This window comes from Lingula anatina, chromosome 8 (genome assembly GCF_051362555.1).
Source record: "Lingula anatina isolate TDL-2025a chromosome 8, LinAna3.0, whole genome shotgun sequence".
In the NCBI taxonomy this organism is placed as follows: Eukaryota; Metazoa; Brachiopoda; class Lingulata; order Lingulida; family Lingulidae; genus Lingula; species Lingula anatina.
The window spans coordinates 7,552,047-7,568,185 of NC_141774.1; the positions used below are offsets into that span (position 1 = coordinate 7,552,047).

Sequence of the window (16,139 nt, forward strand, 5' to 3'; positions counted from 1 at the left end):
ATAAGTAAACAGACAGACAAACAAACAAATAAATAAATGAAATTTAAAAAAAATGAATAGGCCCTTCATTTTTAATATCCGGTTCAAGAGAGTAAACAATTTTGATTCGAGCTTTTTAAATGTTTGAAACATTTCTTATCTGAGAGATACAACATACTCAGTATAACAGTATAATATCCATTATCAAAATCACCCCTTTGCTCCTTTTGTTAATCTAAAGTATTTTTTTTTTTTTTTTTTTTTTTTCAGAGAGCTTTAAAAAGTTTGATAGAAAAAAAATGGTTAAAAATAGTTTGGTTTTGTCCCTTTTTTAATTGGTAAGAATTTTTTTAAATCTTACTTGCTATAATTCATGATTGTTATTGAGAGGGGGAGTGCCTATATGAAGCTAAGATGGGGTGGACGGGGTGGGGGGTACCACACCCAAGCTGAAAGAACCAAAGCTGTGACCCGCGCTCCACTTTTTAACCTCGATTTGAGAATAGCGCAGCTGTTTCATGACGTACGTTACGTTATCTCGATGTCACACGTTTGACACCTGTCCATCTAGATACCCTGAGTTTAACGATGAACGATGAACGATGAAAGTGTATAAGACTCCTTAAAGGCTCCCCTTAATAGGGACCTTCTATTTCCATAGGCAATAAATAAAGCAGATGGAACGGACCTCAAAGAAGCACGTGAACTCAGGGTGTCATTTACGTAAGCAAGTTTTGTTTATAATATATAACACTGTCTGTGCCATAAGGGTAGGTTACATTGGGTGAGTAGCCTGCAGAGACAAAACCAGGGATGAAGGCAATGACATTTCTCTGCGCCATCTTGTAAGTACTTGAAAGTATGCAGAAAAAAATAATAATCAACACATCGTTTCTGTAGAGAAGACTTCATTGTTCAACCTTTGAGGCATCATGTTTTAGGTTTTCATCAAATAGAACATGGCCGTCTCTTGGACATAAGCTGCTTAACGAAAATAATTTTCTATATCTAAAAATTATAAGACATTTCTATAAATTTGCGTGGGCGACTGAGAAAGAGAGTGAGAGAGAGAGAGGAGGAAAGGGAAAATGAGTCCTTATTCAAAAATCACAATTAACTATATTGCCACAAATAGAACCATTCCAGTTATCTGTGACAAATGAATTAAAATATATCCTTAAAATCGATACATTCATCCATTATTTTAATTATGATATTATAGTTTGGTATTGGTGGTTTACTCGACCGCAGGGGAGACCGGTGGTCAGGTACAGTTGGGCCGCCTGGGTGACCAGATAGACCGACATAATATTGAACAGGAATCAAAGGAGGCAAAGAAGAGAGCCGGTAAGTTGCATACTTTTATCTAATGTCATATGACAGATTTGAGGGTTATTCTGAGTTAAACTAAGAAGTGATTGCATGGAAGCTATTTTGATGACGTGAATTGCAAAAAGGATAATAAAAACTTGATCAGTTTTACCATTGCTGATGTATGCATGAATCCACCATTAAAATGCGTATTACATGTATTTCGAACGCATGCCCTTCGGTAGGCCTACCGTTTTCATGTATTCTCTATTTATTTATGTATGTATTTATTTATTCTCGAAGAAAAGCAATCTAAACAGTGTTGTTATTTAAGCAATGCACTGCGGTTCATCGACTTTTAACATGTAAATACATTTCTTTTCATCTTTTATATAACGAAACCAGTCGTCGTTGGTTCTGTCATAGCGGGTGCGTCCGGCGTGGTTGGTATCCTGCAGTCTGTATCCTCCCTTGTGACGTCAGACCGTGCTTGCGTCATAGCGTTGGCCAACACTGGTAGCAAGAACCTGGTGAAGCCGACCTGGTGAGAGAAAGCGAGAGAGAGAGAGAGAGGATAAAGAGAGAGAGAGAAAGTGTGTGTGTGTGTGTGTGTGTGTGAGTGTGTGTGTGTATGTGTGTGTGTGTGTGTGTGTGAGAGAGAGAGAGAGAGAGAGAGAGAGAGAGAAAGAGAGACAGGAGGAAAAGAGAACACATTATTGGGGCACTAAGTCCTGAGCATTTATAGGGCCATACATCGAAAATTTACTCAGAAAGTTATAACTTATAAATTATATTCCTTTTATCCCCAAGGTATATACGAAGAATCGATTTGAAAATAACCATGTATAAAATCGTTCTTCGAGTTCTAGCTTTTCCAATTTTTTACCGAAGCAAGCAAAATTCTCAAAAGACTCAAAACACAAAATCATTTTAAATGGGGTTTTCTAACTAGTCAATTTCGTTATGTAGATGATAATTATGATTATGTAGAGTCTAGTGAGATAATCCCGTTTTTTCTCGAAACATCTGTTCAAATTCATCAATTTTTATCGAGTCGTGAAATATGTCACAGGTACACAGACAGAGGAGCCATCAAGGACCACGCACCTTTCAAGATCGGACCAAACTCAACAGGCGTACTGGAGTTTGATAAAGGAAATCGTGAGTCTTTTATAGTATTTCTACCACTGCTACAACAACAGATATCACCACATCTACAGTATTATTAATGCTGCTACTACTGCTACCGCTACTACTACTACTACTACTAGGCCTACTTTATCTACTACTGTATGTAATTCTATAGACTTCTACTATTACTATTGTCACTACTAATACTGCTGCTATTGATACTAATACCTGTACTAATACTATGATGAGTGAAATTGTGTTTGCCTTTTAAATTGATTAATAGTTCCCGGTGGAACAGATGGAGTGGTCGTTTACGAGATCGAGGGCACCAAATGGAGAGTGGCCATCATGTGGACTGTCCCCTTCTCTTCTAGCAATCATTATAATGTCAAGGTAAATAACTGTGACGTCAGCCAACTATAGGCTCTCATCCTAGCACAAGCCTTAAACATTACACTTCTACCTTTAAAGTATGAGACGCCATGCGTCTTTAACCATATAGCGCATGCATACAAATAATAATGATAATATAATGTCGAAATATATAACAGTTACTGCTGTGGTTACGTTACCTTTTTTGTATGACATCAGGAGTTTATTACAAATGGCAAAGAAAATATATTATATAAGTTAGGGTAAGTTCTCGAGTATTTTGGAAATAAATCATTTGCGTTGGGACCATGTTGGCTATCGTAACTTTCTAAAGATCCACGCCTTTAGCACCTTGTCTGTTCGTGCAGCGTGTCATTTTTTCAAACCAAATATGGAATGTGCACATTTGGAAAATAAATGGAATTCTCTCATAAATGGACGTCTCCTTTTCAGGTGTACGAAGATGTCAAAGCGAATAAGAACCTCTACCGCCAGATGCTTAACTACGCCAACCCTCGCAACGCCGAAGACGGCGGGTATCTGATCAGCACAGAACATGGCGTCAACATCCGGGGCTCTATGACAGATGGAAACGTTGGTAAGCTAGGTGTCTGGATCGACGCGAGCAATCTGGAAGCCAGTGAATGGTGGACGCACTTAAATCATGGTTGCTCTACAAATACGGTATGGGTGATTCAAAATTGTTCAAGTCTCATATCTGATATGTTATGATGTGCAAAGCTAGTCTGTTATATATCTCTCTCGGTATTTCTTTGTTATGCATGTACAGCATGAAAGAGATGATAAAGTTATTATTATTATTATTATTATTATTATTATTATTTGTTTTTCAATTCCCAGGGTTGGTTCGGCAATTTCTGCTGGAGGGAATGCCCAAATGCTACCGGCTGGTGTTGGATTAACTCTAGATGTAGTAGCGACACCGACTGTCAGAAGAGCAGCGACTGTTACACCAAATGTGGCTAAGATCCATCCACAGAGACATATCGTATTACTTGGGTTTGTCCAACTCTGCAGGAGATTCTTGCCAATTGCAATTTCTGGAATCAGCTTAAAATTTGAGCAATTGGAAGTTAATTAACTTTCGTTTGCGTGCGCCCGGCTTATTACTCCCATAATGCTCGAGGAGGCGTGTCATTCGGTTAAGCTGATTGTACTTAGCAAGAGCCCCTGCATAGTTGGACCGACCCAACTAGTGCCATGTGCCTATCACAATGCTCCATAGGTGACGCACTGGGAGCTGAAAGTCAGACAATCAAGAACACTTGAAAAATATATTATGTAATTATGGTAATGCAACGCAGTTGTAATATACCGATTGTATTGTGCATGTATGTTATTGTTTAAGGTCACAATTATCTCCTAACACCAGAACAGGAATAAACTGAATTGCATTGATAGCAGCAAGACGAGGTTATTTTGTTTATAAATCTGTAACCCATGAGTTTGAAATCTCAAAAATAATTTAAAAACCAAACCGTGTCTGGATTTTTGCAAGATTGTCAATTATTGCAGGACATGCAGGCAATGCTTTCAATGTTTCATTGTCTCCATAATTAAGGCTTCACAACTCGTGTTCCTCTTCTAAGGGCGGTTCCATGAAACTGTCAGCAAACGCTTGTATCTTATTTGCATTTTGGTACTCTCTTCAAGTTGATGTCATGCGTTGTGTTTATAATAAAGATAATAGGCTGATGGGTCCAAGATATCGAATTTCATGTCCTATGTTATGCCTTATCTTAGCGCGTGCATATTTATGATATCTACACATTTGCCAATATTTGTAGTTCTTAGATCTTTCTAAAATCGGTTTATGAGAGTCGCGGATAATAGCCTTCGTCGTATTTCTAACCGGAATCTCAGATAGAAAATATAGCATATAATTGTTTGTTTGTTTGTCATTTTATTTATTTATTTATTTATTTATTTATTTATTTATTTATTTGTATTTCTGTGCTTGTACCATTATTTATGTATTATTCATTTTATATTGACAACGGTATAGGGGGTGGGGTGGGAGGGACAGAGCAAGATTACAACAAGATGAACAACTACAAACTGTCATAATGCATGACCATACTCAGATCACCATAATAATTCTTGGGAGACGAGCCATCTGTCTCTATACAACTTATCGTGGTGGCCGTGCCCTTTATATCCAATCCCATGTTAGCCTGCATTTGACACAGTTACAACTTCAACATGAGGGTCACGCCGTCTGTCTTTGCCGTGTAAGTATATGGCCTCATTTTTTGAAACCTCCCTGAAAGCATACATGTGCATCAACCAATTTAGAAGAACGGTTACACTTTGCTATGTTTGCCTTATATATGGAGTCGGTAGCACAATATATTTAAAACATATTTAAATATTTCCTTGATTTACTACTACTGAAGGAAGCAATCCAACCTTGCTACTGAGGATATATGTCATTTACATTTATTTTTAACGCCAATTATTTCTTATGTTTTCGTCATCTCGATATAAAAGAAATATTTCTTTTCTCGACAATGGAATAATTCTCGAAGGTCGTTCTGCAGATAAGCTTTCCGTTTGCTACCTTCATGTCAACATCTATTCCATTACTTAGGTTATTGGTATTTGCCGTGCTCGGTTCCGTGTTGGGTAAAGCCAAGAACACAAACCTCGCAGAAAACACTTTGGTTCAGAGGGCTCTGACCGATGAAGAACTGAAAGATCCCAATAAACGCGTCGGTAAGAAAATTAATCATAATAATTACGTTAATTATCATTAACGATTCTATTCACGTTTTGATATCCCCATATGAGTGTAACCTAAGGAGAATTCTCATCAGGAGGGGGAGAATTCCCAATTTATGTAACTCGAGGCGATAAATTGAAGCTGCATTCACACACGATAGGTTTAACTGAGACGCTTCTTTTGTATTAATGACGCTGAAAAATAGTATCCTTTGATTAGTCTCAATCAGCGGTGTCCAATCTTCAAAATCATGAACTTTTACCAGGCAAATATTGCTCTGCTTTAATGGTAGTTTAACGATGCGTAAGCAGCTGACTGGATTCATCAATATTTAAATGCACCCCCTTACTAGCAAAAATGTTTTCAAGAACCCTTGAGTTTGAAAAATAAAATAACCATTTGTTGCGAGAGAATTTGGTATTCATTTAACTTGCATGTATTAATTAACAATTTTACAGCCGTAGGTGCAGTAGTGGCTGGTGTAACAGCCGTGCTGCCCCTCCTGGAGAAGGTCGCATCATACGTTCACACGGCCCGGTCCTGCGTGATAGCCATTGCAAACCAAGGGAACAAAGCCTTAGTAAATCCAACTTGGTAAGTCCTTGCCTGCCTCTGAATATCAGTCTGGCCTTTTATCTATATTCAGTTATTATTGTCATAACAATAATAATTATTATATAATATTAATTGCTGTAGTCATTATTATTATTATCATTCGATGAAAAAACCCTGTAATTTAATTGTTTATAAACGACCATCAGCTAGAACATGAATATTTACACCATGGCCATTGGACTTGGACGCACAATCATTTTCTTTTTTGACTAAGATATGGAGCATACAAATCTGTTTGTCCTTGTCAATTGAAAAATACATGTATACAATCGTGTCATACGGTCACTTCTTGTTGTCCAATACCAGGTACACGGACAATGGTGTTATCAGTGGTCATCCGCCGTACACCATTCTGCCCAATACAACCGGACTCCTGGAGTTTGACCAAGGCAAACGTGAGTTTCTGAATTATCATTATTATTAGTCAAAGTGTGATTGTTAACTCTGCTTAACAGCTGTTGCCTTGGCAACGGCATGGAACGTTAACTAGTTCATAAAGTTAACAGTGTGAAAAAATAATATGAACTTTACAGCAACTACTCAAAATATGAAATCTTAATTACCACAGTTTTTGTGAAACTTAATTTTCCGAAGTAATGAGAGGAAAGTGTCCAAAAAGCGACCAAGGCCTGTTTTGATGGGTTAGCATTAAATCCTGACAAGATGCTGAAAAAATGTTCTAATGTTACTTTGCCTTACAGTTCCCGCGGGCACCGAAGGGGTGGTGGCATACGAGGTGGCCGGAACCAACTGGAGAGTCGCCGTGATGTGGAGTGTGCCGTATATCTATGGAATCTGGTCCAACCATTTCCACGTGAAGGTACGAGACATCCGGGCTCTTGATACGTCAGCATACACGAAATTGACATACTTTAAATGCCCGGATATCTATTCAAAACATCTGGGTCTTTGATGGGTCTGTATATACTGTAATATGCATCGACGTCATATGAAATGTGAAAAGGGGTTAGCTTTCATTGGGAAATAGGTCGATAACGTAATTATTTTTCTTTTTTATTTAACGTTAATCAGGTGTATAATAACATGGACGCTTCAAAGGAGATGTTCAAACAGATGTACCATCTCGCCGACCCCCGCAATGCGGAAAACGGCGGCTACATCAACGCCGTTGAACACGGCATTGTCATGCGGTCCACCATGACCGACTCCAGCGTGGCCCGTCTTGCCGTATGGGTCGACCCCAGCAACCCCGAAGGTGACATCTGGTGGAAGAATTTGCACTCCGGATGTTCTTATAACGCGGTTAGTTTAAATTTTTCTCTCAGGCGAGAAGAGCAAATTCTTACGGTGGTACAAAACGCAGCCATTTTGTTAACTTCGGCAAATCATAGGGTAGAGAGAGAGACCCACGTAAACTGTATAGTTTAATAATAATAAAAATAACAATAATAATAATGATAATAATAATACACGGCGCGTTTCTATGCTATTAGTCTTATTATGATTATCAAAGTGAAAGTTATATTTCATTCAGTTTTTTTATGCTGAAATAATTACTTAACGACATACAAACTGCGACATCTGGGGGACCGTGCCTGGGAGACATCCCTCGCGACACCGCTGACAATTCAAAATCAGTTCACCTGAAGAAGATCTTCTTGTCATTTAAGGACGAAACATCGTGATTTCCGTTTCGACGTAAGAACCAGTATTAGATAAAATTTTCTCATTATCTCAGTACAATGCATTATTATAGTTATTATTATTTTTATTATTATTAATACTATTATATCATATTTACCGTTTTATTTTTCTCTTAAAGCTATGGTTCAGTAGTTACTGCTGGAGAGAGTGCCCTAACGCCACGGGATGGTGCTGGCAGGATATTAAGTGCAGTAACGACAACGCCTGTAGTATTACCATGGCCCAAAAGTGCCACTCTGGGTGTTAGGTTTAATGTGGCATGACACAGATTTGGTGGAAAAAATGGATGTTGCCTTTTTTGAAAGTGAAAGCTGTGTTGTGGAATGAATAAATTATGCAGATCAAACTGGTATTTTTCTTGAATATTTAATAAGCTTATACATACATTCTTTGTGCATTTAAAGGGACAACAACTTTCCATTTTCATGGAAAAGTATCATAAAACGGATTTATTGAGGTAAACGACGGTTTCCCATATTTACTAATGGTTAATAAATCCGTTCCGACATTCGATTCTTTCACCTTTGAAAATCCACCTAGCAAACACAGATTTCAAAATAATTGCGATAACCGCTGTACAATGGAATGTGTTATGTTTTTGTGTGTTTTTTACAAGTTATTTATTGCTAAAATTTGAATCTCATATGAAGAGTTGTTATCCTTTTATAGTCTGTAAAGTGCATATGCCCCTCGATTTCATTTCAGACCATTTCCATTTTCGCGAGTGTAACTTCTGTATATAGATTTTGCTAAAAGAAGTATAAATGAATTAATATTGAAGACCGCTAACCTCACTAAATGTTCCAAATTTTAATAAGACATCAGTAAAAAGCATAACTCTTTGTCTTTTCGGAACAATTTATACCTTCTAACCAATAGGAAGACCTATATTGCCGGAAGTAAAGCTAATTTGACCCTGTCATTTTTGTAGGGACTGACTTGGTTCTTTAGCAGTACTTACTCAGGCTTTTCTTCCTTTTCTGAGACAGTTACGGTCAAGGTCACAAGAGAGTAGATGTCAATACGACTGCTCCTATTGCCTGGCCAACTCACCTCATTTATAGGGAAAAGTTTCCAGTCTATATACTGGTACAAACTGTATTTATATAATAGCACGAAAGCAAGACACTTATGTTAAAACAGTCGGTAGTTTTACCAGTCTTCCCTAATCGTGAAAGGCAAAATTTTATGTCGAAAACTGGAGAAGCCTCTCCGCTCTCTTTCTGATAAGGGGAGTTACCGATGTATACATTGCTCTGGGATAGATAACATGATAACTACTCACTATGACACTCTGGTGTTACACCTGACTATGCTCACTCATGTGACTCTGGGTCAGTTTCAACTCCACTCAGACCAAAAACACTCAGACCAGCAGAGAGTGTTACTATATTTTTCTTTCTCTAAGACTCCACAATTACGTAAGTGTTATTTCAGTGTCATATATCTATTAGATGAGAAGAGTTGTTTTATTTGTAAAGAATATTGTAAGGTATTTTTACATTTTGTAAGGTATTTTCCAATTTTCTAGAGACCAGCAATACTACAGTACAATATAGTGTAGTGCTGTTTTAAAATAAAACACAAAAAGGTTAAGCTGCGTTAATGAATCGTAAAACCTACCCCATTATGGTCGGTAGTTGGGATTTTTTCCATGAGAAAGGATTTTTATTAATTTAGAACTCGGCTTCAGCCTGCATTGCACCAGTAAGTTATGTCATTCTTCATATTTCAATCTTTAAATGTGGCATTGTAGTGCTCCATACATTGGTATTAATAACTACCCAGCGGGCAAATTGTGTTGTTTTAACGTTGAAACAACGTTGAACCATAACGTTGAGAAGACATTGGATAATCGTTTGATTTGAAAGTTGTGTCAACCTCAGAAAACAACGTTGTATCAACGTCAGAAAACAATGTTATATCAACCCCACCCAGCGGGAAATTAGCCTGGATGTGTTTAGCAGTAGGACATGTTTTATGGCTAAATATATGTAGGGTATAAATGTATGGCCTTTAAGTTAAAATTTCCAAGGTTTAGATTAATATGTATAGTTCTTTTCTTATATATATACAATCCATAACTGCAAAGTTGTGTCATTGACCAAAATACAACGTTGAGTCAACGTGACTGGATCAACGTTGATTTTACCTTGAATTTAGGTAGATCAACGGCAATTCAACGTATCAACCTGTTTTCAACGTTAATCCAACGCAACTATGCCTGCTGGGTATACCCCACAGGGGAGTGTAATTAATGTAACAATTGTTTTTTTCCCACAATGCAATGGTTACATATAGAAGATACCCAGCAGGCATAGTCGCGTTGGATAAACGTTGTAAACAGGTTAATACGTTGAATTGCCGTTGATCTACCTAAATTCAACGTAAAATCAACGTTGATCCAGCCACGTCAAAACACCGTCATAATGTGACGTTGACTCAACGTTGTATTTTGGTCATTGACACAACCTTGCAGACATGGATTGTAATTTAAAATATTAATTATTGAAAACGTGATACTTTGTTTATCAATACTGTAACTAACTTTATCAAAATAATAAAAAAGTGTTTTAAAGTAAAGGTGACAGTTGTTTTGTGTCTTTGGTGAACTAGTGAATTTTCTTAACTTGTCATTCAGAAATACATTCCAATAAACTTCTTTGCAAGGTCAGCTAACACTAGAATAAATAAGTCGCTGTAAATGTGATTGAGTGAAGTTAATAAAGTTGACAATTCTCGGTACCCTGTTATAGATAGACAGGTTGAGGTGACTGTGACTTTGTTATATATATATAAATATATATATATATATATATATATATATATATATATATATATATATATATATATATATTAATCTAAACCTTGGAAATTATAACTTAAAGGCCATACCCTACATATATTTAGCCTTCAAACATGTCCTACTGCTAAACACATCCAGGCTAAAAGGGTGTACCATGCTTAGGTGCAAAACATGCTTAGGAGCTAGATGCGTTGAAAAAATCAGACACGCAGGCACGTGGATGTTTTTACAGTGTACGTTATAATTGTCTACCTGTGTTTTGTACCAAAAATAAAAACATTTCATGTCATTTTTATGTCTTTTCATGCAAGAATGTTGTCTAACAACTGGGGTTGATACAATGATGTTATCTGACGTTGAGTCAACTTCCAAATCCAATGTTTATCCAACGTATTATCAGCGTTTTGGTTTAACGTTGTTTCAACGTTAAAACAACACACGCTGGGTAGCAAAATTCTAGTAGCTACCAACAGCTCTTTTAACCTATAACACATCCATCGGATACTGAATAATTTTTACAAGGTCCTTGAACGATTAAAATGATACCCAGGACGAATAAAAGGCTCGCTTTTTTCGTCAAAACAAGGTCTAATATCACAGATACCATTGTATTGTTCACTTTCTTATTTCACCAATGGGTAATTACGACCTATTGCCGTTTAAAATTACTCCGGCACCATCCTGCAATTTCCGTTTTATTATCCCATGCATATATATAGCAGTTTTGTAATTGCATGATAAAACATTTCGACGAGGCGCTAATGTTAGAAGTTACATAAATATAATTACATATGGTGTTTTTAGATCTAAAACATGTTATCCATTTCCTAGTGATTATGATAATTTTCAATTTTGGAGAGAGAATTTAAAATGTTGGTTAGAAATAAGCTTATTTGGAATAATGTAGTGAATGATCAATTATGTTGTAGTCGTCTTTATGTAGACGACAATCATCTTTGGATAGACTATTTAACAGCAGTACACATGAGCTGTCTGTATAATCAACTTCGTCATTCTGGGTGGTCATTGTGAAGCACATAAGTCAAGGTAATGTGCTATAAGAAAGGAATTCACTGGGGCAAATCTTCTACCATAAACATTGTTTTTTCATAATTAAATACTATTTTTTATCTTAAATTAGATCTGTTTTGTAACCAGCTATCCAAAAGCTGCAAATGTAAACGCCACTAGACTTTTTATTAAAAAGTAGTTCTATTCTTGAGTTCGCAATATATCCACCACGCCAGCAGTGGAAGATGCGTACAGTAGGCTATACTTAATATCACATAGTTGACGAGGCAGCCCGACGAGGTGAGATGTTTTAGGGTACCATCTCGAAAGGGCATTGCTGATACAAGCAGACTACCCCGGCTCACATGAGACGTGCAGGGAATGCATTTTAAAGTATGACATACTGAAAAAAAACAACTTGTCTACATGTTCGTGCAAAGTCAAATGTGTATATGAAGTTTATTGTGCTTGTTCACTGGTCCACAGGGTTTTTGTACGGATTTGTGTATGTGTGTGTGTGGGGGGGGGGGGGGGGGGGGGGATGCAACGTTAGGAAAACTAAAGTTGAGACGAGGAAAATGGTATTTTGTTTTGCCATAAAATCTATGGCACAGGATTACCCGAATGTTTTTGGGTTTTGCTCCTTCAACCTTTATTTATTTATATATTTATTTATTTAAGTATTTTATTTTATATTATTTTAAGGGGGGAAGTGGTTGCTCAAAATCTGTCAAATCAAACCTCAAATCCAGACATTTGGCAATGCACTTTTTGTTTCACTCCACTATTTGGGTTTGAACAAAACTCCTCATTTATCCTCAGTATGAAGATTGTGGCCGTGGTGTTAACATTGGTGGTCCTTGTTAGCCTCTCTTCGGCACAGCTGACCTTGTATCCTCGCCCCAACAAAACAAGTGGTAAGTATATAACTCTCTTCACTTTCCTTCCTTCCCATTTTTCTCTTTTTACCCTGTCCCACCTACTCCATTCTTATCTCTCCCATCTTTATTAGACTTAAAATGACTATTTAAGGGCTTAATTACAATTAAATTGCAACAAAAAAGACCAAAAAAAATAATGTGATTTATTTAAAAAATATCTGGGACCTTTTCTTGTTATTATTCTCTATATTACTTGTTTTAGGTTGTCCTGGAAACCTGGTACTCACTAAACATTGCGACAGGGTTTGTGCCAAAACATGCGCTCAACCTGTCCTCGGAATGTGTTATTTCCTGTGTTGGAGAGGTTGCGTTTGCCCCAAGGACCGCCCTATCGTCCTGGATAAGGAAACCTGGACATGCGGAAGGCTGGCTGACTGCCCTGCACAATAAATTGACACTTTTTGAAAGTTTTGCCCATTTTCTGTAGGATCTAAGGTAAAGCTGTAGATTGAGCGTGGCTCATGATCAGCAAATACACATTTGAAACTTGTTGGAATCTTTTTTGTTGTTGTTGGCGTATCATATGGTTAAATAATGTGAATGATAAAAATTTGATTCGTTTTTGCGTTAATAGCTTCCAACGGGGAATAAACACAGATGAAACGTTAACTTTGTCTACATTTTTTAAAATGTATATCATTAAAAAGATTCTGTTTAGGCAAATTGGTTCGCCTTTTGAACTTCTTATTTGCCAAGCAGCCTTCTTGAATAGGGTCGTTTCGGGTGATTATTTGTTTATTTGTTAATGTTGTTATAGAATTGTCATTTTCATCATAATTTCCTTTTTGTTTAATAGAAAAAACATCTGCCAAAGTTTCGAGAAGTCATTGTTAATTATCTTTTTGAAATAAACTACCGATAGAACAGGGCTTCTCCGTACGTATCAATAAGAACCTTGCCCTGAATCGTGACAGTTTTATTATTATTATTTATTTACTTATTTATTTTTATAAGTTAAAAGTACATAGGATTAATCAACGTAGATTACACAACTTCAAAGCAAATGTAAATTGTTATACCCGGCAAAGGCGGTGACGACGCGTTGGCTAAGCATTATACTTGTAGCTTCTTACATTAATAATGGCGCTATAGGGATATTAAAATAATAAATAGTAAAATAAATATTAAAATATCCAGATTAATGCTGACATCAATCTTACTGTATTTGTGCCAATGTAACCGAACGGTTGTACAATTGTGTCAGTCACATGAACCGATTACTTACTAGTATAATAAAAAGTACACAAAAAAAGACTTTTCCTGGAGCAAACGACAATTTCCCCATACTAACCAATGGTAAATGGATCAATGCCGAAATTTAAAGTGAGTCTATTTTTTTTTTTTTTTTTTTTTTTTTTTTTTTTTTTTTTTTTTTTTTTTTGATTCTAAAAAGTTTGGATTTTTTGATGTTTGGAAAATTTGAAAAGTTTGGGTGTAATAATCACTTAAAAGGTTATTACAGAGGGTAGCTATGTGTGGAGATCACGTGGTCTGATGGAAGCATAGATTCCAGAATAATTGCACTAAATGTCGTTTTGGTGGTAATATTTTTTAATATTTCTAGCAGTTTTTTTCCACTTTGTTAATCGTGCAATATGAATATCATACCAATAGTTATCCCTTAATTTCAACGAATCTTTGACTGTTTACAAGCGTGTTGCAGAACAGAACGCAGCCATTTTGTAAACTTCGACAAATCATTGGGTAGAGAGAGACGTTCTTCCATTTTGTTGCATTGGTAAGGGTTAGCCTGGCATAATTGGGTTAAAATCAAGGGCCATTCTTTCCTGTACACGCTTTCCGTCATGGAGGACTCTCTGTCATGGGGTCACACCTGTGGCAACTCAAAATTAGTTCACCTGAAGAAGACTTTGTCATTTAAGGTCGAAACATCGCGATTTTCGTTTCAACGTAAGATCTAGTATTCGATTAAATTTTCTCATTATCTCAGTACAATGCATTATTATTATTATTATTATTATTATTATTTACCGTTTTATGTTTCTCTTGTAGCTGGGGTTCAGTAGTTACTGCTGGAGATAGTGCTCTAACGCCACGGTGCTGGCAAGACAAAGTGCAGTAATGACAACACCTGTAGTTTTACCATGGCCCAGAAGTGCCACTCTGTGTGTTAGGGTTAATGTGGCATGACACAGTTTTGGCGGGAAGAAGATTGAATGCTGTCTTTTTTTTTTTTTTTTTTTTTCTTTTTATGGGCGCTGTTTTGTTACATGAATAAATTATGCAGATTATTGGACTTTTTCTTGAATAGAAAAAAGCTTATCTTGCTCTGCTGTATAGTGGTTATATTGCGTACTCAGGATTTGGCATACTTTTCAAAAAAAGTCGATTCTACATTTGCAGCTTATTTATAGTTCCAAAACAGATGTAATTTTAGTTCAGTTTTACGAAAAAAAGAAAGAAAAAACACTGAAATTCGGGTATTTAACTATGTAAAAGCAATGTATATAGCCTATTGGACTTTTTCTTGAATAGTAAAAAAGCTTATACGTCCGTTCATTGTGCATTTCAAGGGATAATAGCGTCGTTTTGCTGGAAATATGCCATAAAACAGACTTTCCTCGGGTAAACGACGACTTTCCCCTTTTTGTCAATGGCTAATAAATCCCTTCCGATCTTTAAAGGTCTATGTGGTCTGTTGGCAAGGACAGATTTCAAAATGATTGCGATAACCGCTGTATTGGTGGTAAAATGGAATTTGTTATATTTTGTGTGTTGTTTACAAGGTATTTATTGCTAAAATTTGAATCCCATATGAAGAGTTGTTTTCCCTTTATAGTCTTTTAAGGCGCAGGTGACCCTCGATATCATTTTAAACCGTTTCCATTTTCGAGAGTATCATTTTTGTATATAGATTTTGCTAAAAGAGGTATAAATTAATAGATACAGGTATTGAAGACAGCTAACCACACAAAATGTGCCAAATTTTAATAAGTCGTCAGAAATAGGCATAACTCTTTGTCTTTTCGGAACAATGTGTATCCTCTAACCAACAGGAGAGCCTATATTACCGGTAGTAAGGCTAATTTGACCCTGACTTTTCTGTAGGGACTGACTTGGTTCTTTAGCAGTATTCACTCGGGCTGTTCTACCTCTCCTATAAAGGTTACAGTCAAGGTCACAAGGGAGTAGATGTCAATTTGACTGCTCCTATTGGCTGGCCAACTGACCACATTGATAGGGAAATATTTCCAGTCTATATGTTACAAATCACGGCATATTGGCAAGGTATATGAAGTTACCGGACCCAAAAGTAATTACTTTGGGATATATGGGATTTAAATTTATTTATATTTATTTTTCACTCGCAAAATTGAAAAAGCATACAAATTTCCAAGTGTATTTTCCTGCCAGACCTTACAGACTTTTAGCAGACAATACAAATGTACATTTGCTCTTCGAAACTCTCGGCTCATATCCTATATACCGGTCCAGACTGTATTTATATAACAGCACGAAAGCAAGACACTTATGTTAAAACTGTTGGCAGTTTTACCAGTCTTCCCTAATCGCGAAATTTTATGTCGAAATCTGGAGAAGATCC

General features: G+C 36.6%; 2 protein-coding genes and 1 long non-coding RNA gene across 6 annotated transcripts; all 3 read left to right on the forward strand.

Annotated features, from left to right (window-relative positions):
* Nucleotides 1-677: 677 nt before the first annotated feature.
* Nucleotides 678-4,520, forward strand: LOC106173743 (DELTA-thalatoxin-Avl1a-like). Its single transcript, XM_087018854.1, has 7 exons — nt 678-824; nt 1,202-1,326; nt 1,696-1,834; nt 2,363-2,451; nt 2,705-2,814; nt 3,247-3,477; nt 3,655-4,520. The coding sequence occupies exons 1-7, from the start codon at nt 793-795 to the stop codon at nt 3,778-3,780; spliced, it is 852 nt and encodes a 283-aa protein (XP_086874980.1). The 5' UTR covers nt 678-792; the 3' UTR covers nt 3,781-4,520.
* A 374-nt stretch (nt 4,521-4,894) lies between these two features.
* On the forward strand, nt 4,895-8,162 carry LOC106152507 (DELTA-actitoxin-Aas1a). Its single transcript, XM_013526118.3, has 7 exons — nt 4,895-5,045; nt 5,405-5,529; nt 5,995-6,130; nt 6,458-6,546; nt 6,853-6,971; nt 7,184-7,414; nt 7,935-8,162. The coding sequence occupies exons 1-7, from the start codon at nt 5,017-5,019 to the stop codon at nt 8,061-8,063; spliced, it is 858 nt and encodes a 285-aa protein (XP_013381572.3). The 5' UTR covers nt 4,895-5,016; the 3' UTR covers nt 8,064-8,162.
* A 968-nt stretch (nt 8,163-9,130) lies between these two features.
* Nucleotides 9,131-13,064, forward strand: LOC147760284 (uncharacterized). Of its 4 annotated transcripts, none has more exons than XR_015330885.1 (3): nt 9,131-9,237; nt 12,456-12,550; nt 12,777-13,064. It is a non-coding gene; the product is annotated as an uncharacterized LOC147760284 (long non-coding RNA). The 4 variants fall into 4 exon arrangements; XR_015330887.1 differs by lacking the exon at nt 9,131-9,237 and adding an exon at nt 11,540-11,669 and having other exon boundaries at nt 12,339-12,550; XR_015330886.1 differs by lacking the exon at nt 9,131-9,237 and adding an exon at nt 11,540-11,669.
* The last annotated feature ends 3,075 nt before the right edge of the window (nt 13,065-16,139 follow it).

Bases quoted from the DNA above. Each gene is read 5' to 3' on its own strand.
- LOC106173743 (XM_087018854.1), top strand. From the start codon at position 793: ATGAAGGCAATGACATTTCTCTGCGCCATCTT. The intron at 825-1,201 runs GTAAGTACTTGA...ATGATATTATAG, and splicing joins ACATTTCTCTGCGCCATCTT to TTTGGTATTGGTGGTTTACT. The intron at 3,478-3,654 runs GTATGGGTGATT...TTCAATTCCCAG, and splicing joins ATGGTTGCTCTACAAATACG to GGTTGGTTCGGCAATTTCTG.
- LOC106152507 (XM_013526118.3), top strand. From the start codon at position 5,017: ATGAGGGTCACGCCGTCTGTCTTTGCCGT. The intron at 5,530-5,994 runs GTAAGAAAATTA...ACAATTTTACAG, and splicing joins AGATCCCAATAAACGCGTCG to CCGTAGGTGCAGTAGTGGCT. The intron at 7,415-7,934 runs GTTAGTTTAAAT...TTTCTCTTAAAG, and splicing joins CCGGATGTTCTTATAACGCG to CTATGGTTCAGTAGTTACTG.